This window comes from Lytechinus variegatus, chromosome 2, assembly GCF_018143015.1.
Source record: "Lytechinus variegatus isolate NC3 chromosome 2, Lvar_3.0, whole genome shotgun sequence".
Taxonomy (NCBI): domain Eukaryota; kingdom Metazoa; phylum Echinodermata; class Echinoidea; order Temnopleuroida; family Toxopneustidae; genus Lytechinus; species Lytechinus variegatus.
Genome location: NC_054741.1, coordinates 9,010,441 through 9,024,155, shown reverse-complemented (window position 1 = coordinate 9,024,155; position 13,715 = coordinate 9,010,441). Strand labels below are relative to the sequence as shown.

The window sequence follows — 13,715 nt, the reverse complement described above, 5'->3', positions numbered from 1 at the left end:
ATTACACAACCTTTTATGCAGTTTTGTAGGAAAAATTTATTTCAAATTTCTTTGAAAACCAATATTTACAATTTTACATGATCATACAAATTTAATTTTCACATTTTGTACAGAATGAGGAATGAATTTGACCTTTCAACCTCCGAGTCATTAATAATTGTGTCGATCTTGATTTTTATATGTAACCATGCTTTTCACTGGTTATTCACTAGGGTCATTTTGGTTTAATACCGCAAACAAATTTTGGGGTTTTACCTTTTATACCATCAGTAAAACAAAAGGCCATGACTCTACCTTCTCCAACTCTGTTATCATCTAATAAATATATTGAATACCAAGATCTTGGCTAATGGCAAATAAATGTTCATCAGGAAGAACTAAAATCATAGCTATAATTGATTCACTCATTAAATGCAGGGCTTTATCATCACTTTAGCTCAGTCCAATGATGAATTAAGACAATAAAAATTGTAAAATGGGCAATTCCATAAAAATTATCACATATCTGTGTGTCAAACCACATATTTCTTTCTTCATTCTTACTTCACTTCATGAACTATGCAAGCCATGATAATTCAAGAGCATTACAACTTTTCATATGGAAAATAAAACACTGAGACATATCATCTCAAAAATGTCCTGTAAATGGAAATGCCCATTTATTTATTCCCATTTAAGTCCTAGATAACTGTATGATTACAAGCAATATTAATTTCACTTTTCCACTCTCCACCCAGGTGCTAAATGGGTACCTGGCAAGATGTATTAGTCATTGTAGCATCTCTAGCATTGTGTGCAACTGGTTGGAATACTCCCCAGGGAGTGGAGGATGTGCATATATTGTGTGTGGGAATGACTGATTGAATCTGATGACTTGGGTAATAATAAATCTGATAGCGCTTAGATAAGTATGGTGTAGGTCAGAAGCGCATTATAAATAACCAGATTGCTATCAATGCAAATCCAATATAGCTGCACTTAGTCTGACATGATTATAATTCAAACTTGTCTGTGGATATCAGCCTCCCAGAATTACATATGCATTAAAAATTGTGTAAGTAGTGGATGTACACACAGATGTTATGGTACACTATAGAAAAGTCATACAGTCCTATGAATACCATTAAACTTTACTCCAGTCATGGGACACACTTACTCTTGATTGAGGAAGAAAACAAAAACAAAAGAACATGCCTCCACTTCATCTCAAATAAAGTAGCGCAGACTGCAACGTCAATGCTCTACTAAGAAACAAATGACACAGAAGCCCATATTCTCAAGTCCAATTTAACGAATACCATGGCCTTAGTCCTTGCTAAAATTATACGAAGGCAAAGGTGTCAAAATTCTGTTTACATTGTATTTTTCTTATGTTTACCATGACCTTTCTTAATTATTTAATGGTGAAGACAACTATCTCATTTATCATTCCCAGAAAGTTAGGAATTATTTGAGTGTCAAATGAGCAGATAAATTGAACCTCTACTGTTAGATACTTATGTCACCATTGGATATCCAGAGTTATACCACAACTTCAGATCATAGTTTAAATACAGGCCAGACTGTTCCACAGAAAACGGTTAAAGTTACATCTTAACAGAATGGAGGACGACCAAGTTCTTTGTAAACTGCTCTATAGACAACAGTTAAAGCATCATCTTCTAAATCTTGTAGCATTCTGAGAGCTACAAAGTCTGATATACAGGTTACAGCTAAAGACTGGTGACCTTTCAAAGTCTACAAAGCCTGTTATGCCGGGTAATGTTACATGGCCATCATCTCCAAAGACTTCAAACCCAGCCTAGTACTTCAATGACTCGTGTTTCAGGCAGAACAGCGAAGAAATCATTGTCAGGGACATTTAACATGATGTGGATTCCAAAGTTTCCTCAACAAAAGTTGGCAGGTATGCTTTTGATCACTGATGACACATAGCGTAGGCCTGTCTGATCATGATTGGCTTCAAATGTTGTCAGCAGGTGTCAGACCTCGAAATCAATCCTTCTTTATGGATCACCTTCACTGTCATACAACTGCTAAAGCTGAACTAACTGGAGATAGAGTTGTATGGCTTTTACATAATGGAGATATGAATCCCAGACAGGCAGATCTAATGTTCACTTAAAAGTTTGCAATGATTCAATTGCTCAGAGTCTGTAGATTTAGTAAGGTCCAATACTTAGAAGGCAAATCTCGTTCTGATGTCTTCCAGCTTTTTCGAAACCTGCAAAAAAGAAGGAAAATATTTAAGAGAAGTGTGTTTAACGATTTCACAAGTCAGGTACTAGTATACAATAATCATCAAATAGAGTAGCATATAAAAGAAAAGATCAAATCTACAGCCCGGGTTTATTTTGCCATCCCTATTTCTTACTGTTAAAATTGAACGTAAATCAGTGATTGAACACGGTTGTTTATAATGCAATTGAAATTGACATTCAATGGTAGGTATTGGAATTACCAAAATAATATTCTGCCGAGAGTTATATGAACTTCACACAGAAATGCATGTGTGGTTCTACACACAATGGTTGACCCAACCATTACAACACTTGGACATATTCTGAATGTCTGGGCATTAAGGAAGCAATCCTTTGCAGTTGACAATTGTTCCCCTATCCTGTTCCTAACTATCATGTTATCTCCCTCAAACTGTGCTATTTCTTTCATGTCTATCCTGATTTGACATATATTTATCTTTGATGATTACAAAGGGATAATACTCACTTCACTGGGATTCCTATCTAGTTCTTCAGCAACAGTCCTCTGCTTGGATAGATCCATAGAATTGTACTGTTCACACAGATCACCATCAATCACGTTCTAATCAAAACAAACAAAATAACAGATTGTCTGGATTAGTATCTGGGACCAGTTTTCATGAAGACTTACAAAACTATTGTTCCATGGATACCTTTATTAATGATTGGATGCTGAGCCATGTAGGTGTCATAATGGCTAATTTATACACTTGGAACTCTTGATCATATCACTATTTGTTCATGGAGACTTTCAAAAACAATTTTTTTATGTTAAGTAGAACAACATGTGGGTAGTAAAAGTAGCCTGATTCAATCTTATTGCTAAAAACATGGATGAGTTTTTATGCAATACTGGGTAGAACAGGTGAACAACTGATCAACCAGGGGAGTGTTTCACAAAGATTTCAGTATGACTCACAATCACACTTATGTCTAGTTGCATGCCTTTAAAAAAGGCATGACCACAGTGGTCAGATCATGCCAAGAGGACGTGCACTTCTGCATATTGATCAATAAGACTGCGCATTGCATATAATGTACGCGTCGGCATTTAAGTGCAACTCTATACTTAATCTTTGTTAAACTCCCCCTCCCCCTGTTGTACTTTCTGCACATATTACTGTGGTAATTTGGCAGTGTTGGGTTCTAGACTGTCACAGGCATAACAGGGATAATGAATGAGACAGTGAAACCCAAGAGAGACTGCGACAGAAGCAATTTTGTTTTCTATTTACATTTTGCAATCAATGAGGTTCTCATAAATTGTTGCTATGCCAGGTAATCGTATCAAAGTTATATGACAGTTGATTTTGGAGTTCACATGAAACTTATCTGCACATGCTCAGATTGTACCTATAAAGTCGCTTTTGAGTTCCTTTTTCATGTCTTGCAGATTTCTCAGCCTCTCAGACATGAGACATTTACTATCAAGACAGAGATACTAGCATACAAGACTGAGACAAGACACACAAACATTGTCTCAAAACATGTCTAAAGACACCAAACACTGGTATTTGGGTATCCAGAGAGAGAAGTTTTTTCAACTTACCTTTACAGGATAGTAGTATGATCTGTAGGAGAGATGGTCTCTTCCACAAAGTGGGGCATACTCTGATCTCATGTGCATTTCAAGATGCTGAAAGAAATCATGGTCCTGAAGAAAAATAACAATTACAAAATAGTTGCATTAAAAAGGAAATCATCTCAACCAAATGTACAACAAAAAATGTTCATATCAAAAATCAACATAACAATTATCAATACTGTAAACATATGCAAGACTATTCAGGAAAAATATAAAAGAAATTTGTGATAATCTACATTGCACCAGTATAACAAGACATGTGAATTTCAATGAATGGCACTAATTAGAATAACCATCTCTCTCGGCAGAATTCAAGTAACCAACCTCAATGGGGTGGAGGATGACAGTGCCAGGTGATATGTTATTGATATGTAGAAATGTACATTTCTTTTTTCATATCGTAGAAATGTACATTTCTTTTTTCATATCTACTAAAAAAATATTGTCACAAAACACAGATATGACATTAATGTAAAATTCCCTTATTTCAATGCAATATAAAATAACATGCACCAAGTGGTCCCAAAACCAGTTCCAAACAACTCAGGATGACACTGAGAGAACACAAGATCAGACGACCAAACATACAATAGAGTGAATAGGTGGGACTGTTCTGAAAGGGGGCAGCATACAGTCTTACCTCGTGCGAGGTGAATGGTACCAGAACACCAATGGCTCCAGATAGAGTGGTATAGACAACAGATTCTGATCCTCCAGGAATGAGAGTAGCCTTCTGTAACGACAGGACTGTCTCACCAATGAAGAAACTAGAGATGACGTCAGTCTTCTGGGATGCTCCGTTCAACAAACCACGATCCCAAAGTGCTTTCACCCCTGTAGGGTCTTCATCTACGTTGTCATTGATGCTTGCAGGTAACCTCAGCTACAGAAGAATAAATGAAAACAAACATAACATCAATATTACACATAGACCATATTTGGAAAACCACAACATACAAGTGTCTTTACGATGCTTACAAGTAACGTCTGCTTGGAAACAAACATGTTATTCCACTTTCCACCTAGGCTTCAGTCAGTAGTTATAGAATTAAAAAGAAAATTGAAATTGCATAAATCATGCCTCGAGCAACATGCGTACTGATTTTCTGAGATGCCCCCCACTCCACCCTACCCTAGTCAAATATAATCTTCATGATGGCTAACTACTACATTTCAGTGGACTGAACGAGTATCAAAAATAAAGAATTTGCACTTTGAAATTACCAAAACTTTCAAATCACTCACCACAGTGACGTTTCCAAACTTATCAGCAGACATGACTGTGTCATGGTCGAGGAGGCACGTGGCTGTTATCCATCGAGGGTTACTATCATCAGCAAAGATAACCATCTGATTCTCTTGCCTCTTATACTTGAGAAAGTGCAAACTCTCCTGAACATCGCTCACGATGATACGGTTACCGGTCGTCATGATGTTTGTGATGAAGTTTGGAATGTGCTGCAATTTTAAAAGAAAATAACACTTTACATGATTATTCATGATAACTGCCAAATTGATTGACAAAAATTCTACCCTCACATCTTTACAAATTCAAATTTCCAATGGTCATATTACATAGATCATATTTCAACTAATGGAATTCAGAACAGATTCAAATTTCCATGGCTCCTCATTGGAAATTTTTTTTTTTGAATCATGGTCATCTGAGTGCCGTTATAAAATGACTTCTCATACAAGAAACAGAGAAGATGAAGCATTTTGAAATTGGATATTGACAGCAGCATGAAATACTTGCATCTATTTTCAAAGTCAGTAGTTAAATCATTTAATCTGGTATGAACTTACCTTATTTTCACATTTTCTGAGTAATTTCTTCTTGCCCAGATCATATATCCTGAGAAGTCTTCCTATTCCGATGAGGACCCTTCCTTGGAACGAAGCGATGGCCGATGGTACATCATCCACAAGAGTCTGAAATTAATCAGGAAGGATGACATGAAACATAATGAACAACTTAATGCTTTGTATATACCAAACTAGTATTACCCTAATGTGCAAGATCAAACACAAGCAAGGGACTGGTAAAACTACCGCTAGGTTCTAACCCTAATAATCCAGCATACTGTGAGATAAATCCGAAACATGAAAAGCTCATCCGCTAAGCTTCACAAGTTTTTTCTTTTACACTAATAAGACCCAAGGGGGGGAGGTCATGAGAAAAATTTTGAGACCAAATTTGAGACACCTCTATATGAGGTTACATCTACATGATGTATCAAAATTTATTCAATATCTTAAATTCATGTAAAAATCCAATGCAATTTTTTTTACTAATTATCTAAAACTGTAGCTTTATTTTTACATTCACTGATTAAAATCATTTACTTTCAAGTTGTATATGATCAGTAAAGTATTACCAATAATTTCCACTTTAAAAAAAAGTTGAAAAACAAAGAAATACATGGGATTGGGAATCTTTAAAAGTATAAAATACTTATAAAACACTTTGATACCAATTTTTTTATTCCATCTATCTGCATAAATCTCATTAAAATGTGCTTTATATTGCCTGCTTCACTCTAGATAGTGTTGCATATAACAAAGAATAATGAGCCATTGTTATCTGTTTAGATCACTTCATAAAGAAATCTACCCCTTCCAAATACTACTTGCTTTCTTTCAACATAACAGAAATTGCCATCCTACCAAGCTAATGAAAAGAAGTCAAGAATGAGCATTACCTTGTGTAAGAATTCTAGTTTCTTTCCTTCTTCTGTGAGTAGGTATGTATGTATAGCACCTCCAGAGCAGGTCCTGGGACTCAATGTCACATCTTTAGCTGTCCCTACTAAGACATGTGTCTCATCCTCACGATTGGCAAACTTCACTACTGCAAGACTGGGTATAGTAGAGGAGCAAAGAACAATGTTATACTCTTTCTATTTTACCACCATTTTCAAACAAATCTATTACTATTTTGGTGTATTGTATTGTATCAGTAGTTGGAATCTTGGAATTCAGCCTTTTTAAATGAAGCAATCTATGGCTAATGTTCAATTTTTGAAAGTGCAATGATATATGTAGTGTAGTGAAAACGCCAATCAACTTTCTTCCAATGATCAGAGTAACACTCAGTAAAGGGTGAAAGGGAAAAGATAATGATTTATCAGTAGAACGAGCAATGAGGTCCCTGGAAAACTTGTTTAAATGAGGTTTATCACTTTGAAAGACAGGCACTGTATTTATGCATGGTCTTAGAGTACATTGTTGTCAAGAGTCGACCAATCTCAGTATTAATGCATATGGGTGACCACATAATAAGGATGAAACTTGAGGGCACGTATTATGAAACACACTAATTCCTGACAATATGACTATTCCTTATTTTATTAACAAAAAAAACTTTCATATCATTTTGGTTCTGACTTTTTATCACCTACTCATCAGCTGAAAAAATAACTGTTCATTTGTTTAGGAGGTATCAAAAAAAAGACTTATTTTGATGTTTTATAGAAAATATCCTTTAATTTACAAATATTCAAAGTCATAATGAACATTATAAACAAACTAGACTTGGAGTTAAGCTAAACATTGTCTTGATAACAACACAGAATGATTTTCTACCTGAATGCTGCTTCATTCTGTTCTAGCTCCACCATATCTAGAGTCTGTCCTTGTACCGGGTTAAGAAGCCTGATTGTAGATGCCCACATCCCTGATCCAGCCTTAGGGGAGCTGAAGGTAGACTCCGGCAACTCCTCCTGGAGAAAAGCTTCAGCCATCTCAGCTGCAAGCTCCTTCTCTTCCTCCCCTGCTGCTTCAACCATTTCCTAAGGAATAAGAATAATATATACATCTATAACGTGAACATCTCTATCTGGAGAATATTTTTCTTTGATTATTTCTAATAAATTATGTACAATGCTATCTATTATGCTTAAAAATCAGAAATAATAAATATCACTGACAAGAATCTATTCATTAAATTCTTATCTAAATATGCTAGCCAAAGCTCAGAGTAATATTGTCATCAAACAGTTATCAGTGGATTGACAGATATGTATATAACATCATTGCTTTGGATACCATGGGGGGATCATTATGAATTCAATACCCTTTTTAAGAAAAGGGCTGGGCATTTGTTTTAGAAATATAGTCAGAAATTGTAGGGCATGCTTAGGGCTATTATTATGGGAGCTAATAAAGTAACATTTCAAAATATTTCCTAGGTCTTTCATTCAAGCCTTTTACGTGGTCACCTAGCTTTTGTGTATTTCTGTCTTTACTTCTCAAGCATTACATGCAGGACAGTTGAATTCTAGGTAGTGTTTAATCGTGTAATCTGCAGATAACACTAGAGTGAAACTGATACGTAAAGACTACCCAAGGTAGACAAGAAATGCAGGTCTTTTTGAGCAGGTCGGTTTCATGAAGAGGTTTCTGCAAACATGTTTCAATGGGAGATACTATTCAAGGCAAACAAACACTTGCAGTCATATAGCAATATGGCCCTTTTATACAGGTGGCAGCTGAAGCAAAATTTACTGTATTTGTTTTACAGGTTGGCATGAAGATGCAAGTTCTTTTCTGTGATTCAAAACATTGCCCACTTTCCACCCAGTCTTCACTGCATGTTTTCATGGTAACATTTTGGCTCACCTCTTACTCAAGGAACAATAGCTGAATCAGTTTTTTGCATGATAAAAGAGCATAGTAAACATAAGAAACATACAATATCAACAAAATTTTGACATTTTCAACATCCCATACTTAAGATTTAGACCATGGGCTAAGTATAATCTGACTTTAGAATATGGGCCACTAACTTTAAACACAATACACATGTACAGATGAAGACTTACCTCAGCCATCTGTTGTTTCCTCTGTGCTTTGGTAGCATCTGTGTATGTATTATGATCTGATTCTATCACAACAATGTTGTTATTCTCAAGGTGAGTGGCAAACTTTCTAGGCGTGAATTTCAGTTGCGTTGATACCTGGTTAAACACAGCTCCTAGCTTCTCCAAGGCCAAGATCCTAGGGTGGAAAAATGAATGGTGAATTAGGTCAAGCTGTCATTTATTTGAGTAAGAAATAACTATTTTATGCCACAATGAGGGGTTGCCAAGTTTTAGGGGCTATTTATTGTGCAACAAGAAATTATACTGTAAAAACATTTTGTAATTAGGAAATTGATCTTATAAACTTACTTATATTGAGTATTGTTTGAGGCAGACTTTGAGGCAATTTTAGAAAAGATGGTTACCTCAAACCATTCCACTTTGAAAAATAAAGAGGTGACTTTGGCTTTAAAAAAGGCTGAATTTCCTGTTGCCCTGATGTATATCCTATGCTGGTCATTATTCAATTCACCATCAATATTATCAAGGCCAAGATTATACGAAGTTATGGCATTTTAACTTTTTTGTTGCATATATAAAAGAGAGCTAATAACAGAATGAACAACTCCCATCTAATGCCAGACACAGCTCAGAGTAATATTGTCATCAAACAGTTATCAGTGGATTGACAGATATGTATATAACATCATTGCTGTGGATAAAATGGGTAAAGTGATGATCACAGTTTTTTATTTATAGTATTCTTCAAAGACATGGTAATAACTATTTCATTGACCAAACAAGCAAATATGAGTACATGTTGAATGGGAGAAGGCACCTGTTGGAAAATATCTAGCTCAAATCCCAGCCCTACCATAAATAAGTGATGGTATAAATCTTAGTTCATAGAAATCTCAAAAAGTTGTCCCTGTATTTGCTACACAAGAGTTTTCCATGATACCAGGAAGAGCATAGAATTTACAGAATTACACAGAAAACAAAAAATTTCTGGCAAAAATATTTCAATTACAAAAAAAAAAAAAACAGTAAAAATAAAAAACATAGGTATCATTACCGTGTACTTTCATTACCTAGCATGTTTGCCAATCTCCATATCTGCATGAAAACCTTTTCTAAGATTTTGACTACTTGTATTCACTAAATATCACCGAATAACACAGAGTTCAATGCTTATAACACAGAAGAACATAAAATTGGCATTTAAGAAAACGGATAACCCAGGTCTCTATGTTACACATACCTAAGCGTGTTTGTGGAGATGGCAACAATTCCTTCAGGACACTGCTCTGAGGCGAATCCAGAAGCAAACTCCAAGGTTTCATATGACAGTGGTGTGAGATGAAACCGAGACTGATACCAGTAACTCAACCAAGATCTACTAGACATAGCAAGAACCTGGATGAGGAAAAAAATATATTCATCATTTATACAACTCAGCACTTACAAAGGATTAATTATCAAGGCGCTCGTTTTTCAGACTTCTCTCTGTTTTTTAATGTATTACATGAAAATGACTGTCAGGTCATTCTAACAATAAAAAAATTCTTGTCTCAATCCTATTTTGGCTGGTTGCGGTTGCTTCACATTCTTGCACAATTTCGGTAAAATTAGTAATGACAATAACATTTTACATCCTCGACGCTAGATGGATTTTCAGCTACATGTAGTCAAAATGCATGTTTCCATTATTGCCAGACCAAAAATATACTACACATTTATCCTCCAAAATTTTCAAATGATGACCTCGATGAGTTCTGACCTTTGAACTTGTGACCCCAAATGTAATCAGATCATCCTCACTCTAATATGAATGAAGTAAGTTTGAAATTGGTACTTCAAAAAAATGTTCTTTATCACAAGAGATTTTACCATATGACCACTGTGAAATTTATCCTCACGAACCCTAAATTAGTTTCTTATAGTTACTAATAAATAAGATGTTTTGGTTTGTGCTTTGTAGGAGTTTGTCATTTTTCGCGTTGTTTCTGAGCTCAATATTTTTTTAAAGATTACTGAAGACAATATCAGGACCACATATGTGATAAAGCTCATCAACTTTAGTGTACAAATTCAATGGGATAGGAGGCATCAAAATAAATGTTGCAGAGGCAAAGAGGCAAAATTTTGTCACAATACATTATAAGCAATAACACTGGCAAGTAGAAACTATTCATTAACATTGTAATCCAATGTTAGCCACAGCTCAGAGTAATTTTGTCAACAAACAGTTTTCAGTGGATTGACAGATATATACAAATAACATCATTGCTGTGGATTAAACTTGAGAAGTGATGATCATGGTGAGTTCAATACAAATTTATAGGACAGGGCAAGGAACTTTTGATAGCATAATCTGATATTATATGTGGTTAGGGTTTTTTCTCAATGGACTAACAGACTAACATTACCAACAACTTTACACTTCATTAGACCTGCTATTACAATACAGAAGTCATATTCACCATTCCTGTGCTTTCATTCAAGCAAAATAACGAAGCAGACTAAAATAATGTTGAAGTTATGTACTTACAGCTTCTGATCCTTGCATGTTAATCCTGAAGAGTTTAACGGGTCTTGAACCGAGGTATCTTGTTCTCGTATCTGAAAGATCTCCAGTCACCGAGTCTAATACCATCCTTAGTAATACACCATTCTGAATACAAATACAAACATAATATACATAACTTATAGTTACTGAGATATTCAGAAAGGGGACATTGGGTCCACATCATTCAAAATTCTATCAATAAAATAAAATCAATGAAAAGAACAGCATTTGAATGAAAATTACATTTCCATCACAGTTGGCACAGCAAAATGATTTTGTTTAAAATAAATATCAAAAACATTTTTTTAAAATCATTTCAAACAATTTATAGACACAAAGAAGACAGAAAGTTTTGAAATTTTTAATCACATTTGCTCATAAATGATTAAAAATTATTTCAAAATGGTTCAAATATTATTAGACAAATTCTAATTTTTTTTTTTATGACAATGCTGGATTTGAAGCTTCTTACCTGAAGACCAATATTGAGGAAGAGACCCCCTGAGCTACCCCTCTCACCAGTATCTTCCCTGGCTTCAGTACCTCCCATCTCAATGATACATAGAGCTTCTGCAGGGGCTGGTAGAGCTTGCATACTCAGAGGTTGAAGACAGTCCTGTCAAATACATAAGGATTAGCCAAGTGTTTCATGTACAATTTTGTCAGTGATTTTCACCGACTTATTTACTCTCAGCCAATTGGATGCAAGGATTTCAAGTAGCTTATAACAATAGAACAATACATATGAAAATATGTATTGTTTTTCTACACCAGTGCTTTAATATAGAAGATATGCTTTATACCAGTCATATTAGCAAACCAGACTCCATACTGACCACATATATTACGTTTTTTTCAGTGACATACAATTAATTGGGTTGGAGTCACGTTTGTTGGTTTTACATATCATGCTGCTCATGGTGATCCCTTCCACTGTATATCAGAAACATTCACAATTTGGAATATCAATCAATTAAAACTAAAAATCCTTTAAGAAACTTGAAGCCTATCCTAAGTTGGCTATCTTTCCCTTAGGTATTGCTCAAATACCAGTTTATTACTACATTGTACAATTGCATCTGTCATAAAACTATTTATAGTGTGGATGCTATGAAATAAAAACTTAATTTTCAGTGGATATATTTTGGGATTTTACACATATATTTATATTGATCAGGCAGCCAATCAAATTAAGAGTAACAGTATTTTTTAAAAAATAAACTCATTAATCAAGAATGGAACGGGTTGAAAATATCAGGACAAAATCTGTGTTTATAACGTTGTGATATGCAATCAATAAACCTGGAAAATAAGTGCTCAAGTCAAGGGGCCCTTTTTCAAGAATAATAAGGATGAAGAAGATTAAACAGTCACTACACTTTGGTAAAATTGAGATATTAGATGATACAACATAAATTACATTATGAAAGCTTTTTACTACAGCATTATAAAGGCTACAATCATGCACAATGATAAATATAAAGTATGAAATATCCAATCCAAACTGAAAGATTAAGACTTACTGATTGGTCTAGAGAGATGATGCGTACGGTGTTGTCATCAAGACCTACAGCTAAGAACCTTGCTCGTTGTTCACCCGAGGGCACAGTGGCAAGGCTCATGCATTTCACATCAACATTCATCTCCTTCCTCTCAGTGTATTCATTCAGCTGACCTGTCTAAATGTTCAGATGATACAAAAACAAATTCATTTTACACTTTATGAATTGGATTTCGTGAATCTTTGAATGATGCCAGAGATGGTGAATCATGGGGAGTATTTCATGAAAGGAATAAGTCACTGATTTTCACTGATAATTTGACTTTAAGCCAACGAGATGCAAGGGTTTCAGGAGCTTGTAACTAATAGAGAAAATCACCGACTATTCATTTCATTAAACATTCCTCCATGATTTATGTTTTTCCCCCTTAATTCACATATATACAGGACTAATTGGTTCAAATTTTAACAGCTAAACTGAAGTAGTCATAGTAAGCAATAATATGAGAGTCTATAAATCAATGCTAACTGTTCGCAAGTCATTGTAAAAATAGACTGTGCATTAAAGTTTACTCAAACTAAAACTATATGAGAATGTGGAAGTCAGCACAATAAAGTTTGCAAACACAGATAGGCACACATAGGACAATGTATTATTGCTTGGAAAGACCAATTACCCGGCAGGAATGCCATTTTATTCTGCTCATTTATGACTAATTATGTACCTTCTACAAAGATAATTTGGCATTCTATTGTCATTTCTACAACCAAACATCTCATATTTATTATTTGATTCCGTTCTAGATCATTTTGATACTGGAATTTACATTTAATCAACAGCAAACAATCTGTGCTGGCCGCAGAGAAACGTTGTAAGCCAAACATGCAACATTTTCATATTTAACAGTAAGCCCAGTCATATCTTTCGGATTGTGAAGTCAGAACATTTATTTCAATGTGCAAGTAATGCATTATTGTAACATTAGGCCTAGCTCCC

At 34.9% G+C, this 13,715-nt stretch overlaps 1 protein-coding gene across 3 annotated transcripts in view; it reads right to left on the bottom strand.

Annotated features, from left to right (window-relative positions):
* Positions 1-542: 542 nt before the first annotated feature.
* LOC121407244 (splicing factor 3B subunit 3-like) overlaps positions 543-13,715 on the bottom strand; it is a 34,077-nt gene continuing 20,904 nt past the window's right edge. For all 3 annotated transcript variants that reach the window (XM_041598213.1, XM_041598214.1, XM_041598215.1), the window contains exons 14-26: positions 12,741-12,896; positions 11,690-11,833; positions 11,200-11,322; positions 9,910-10,064; positions 8,670-8,844; positions 7,432-7,637; positions 6,549-6,705; positions 5,653-5,778; positions 5,092-5,304; positions 4,487-4,729; positions 3,811-3,915; positions 2,728-2,823; positions 543-2,224 (exon numbers count right to left, since the gene is read on the bottom strand). In XM_041598213.1, the coding sequence (XP_041454147.1) occupies positions 2,180-2,224; positions 2,728-2,823; positions 3,811-3,915; positions 4,487-4,729; positions 5,092-5,304; positions 5,653-5,778; positions 6,549-6,705; positions 7,432-7,637; positions 8,670-8,844; positions 9,910-10,064; positions 11,200-11,322; positions 11,690-11,833; positions 12,741-12,896 (1,944 nt within the window). In that variant the 3' untranslated portion in view covers positions 543-2,179. The remainder of the gene's footprint in view (positions 2,225-2,727; positions 2,824-3,810; positions 3,916-4,486; positions 4,730-5,091; positions 5,305-5,652; positions 5,779-6,548; positions 6,706-7,431; positions 7,638-8,669; positions 8,845-9,909; positions 10,065-11,199; positions 11,323-11,689; positions 11,834-12,740; positions 12,897-13,715) is intronic.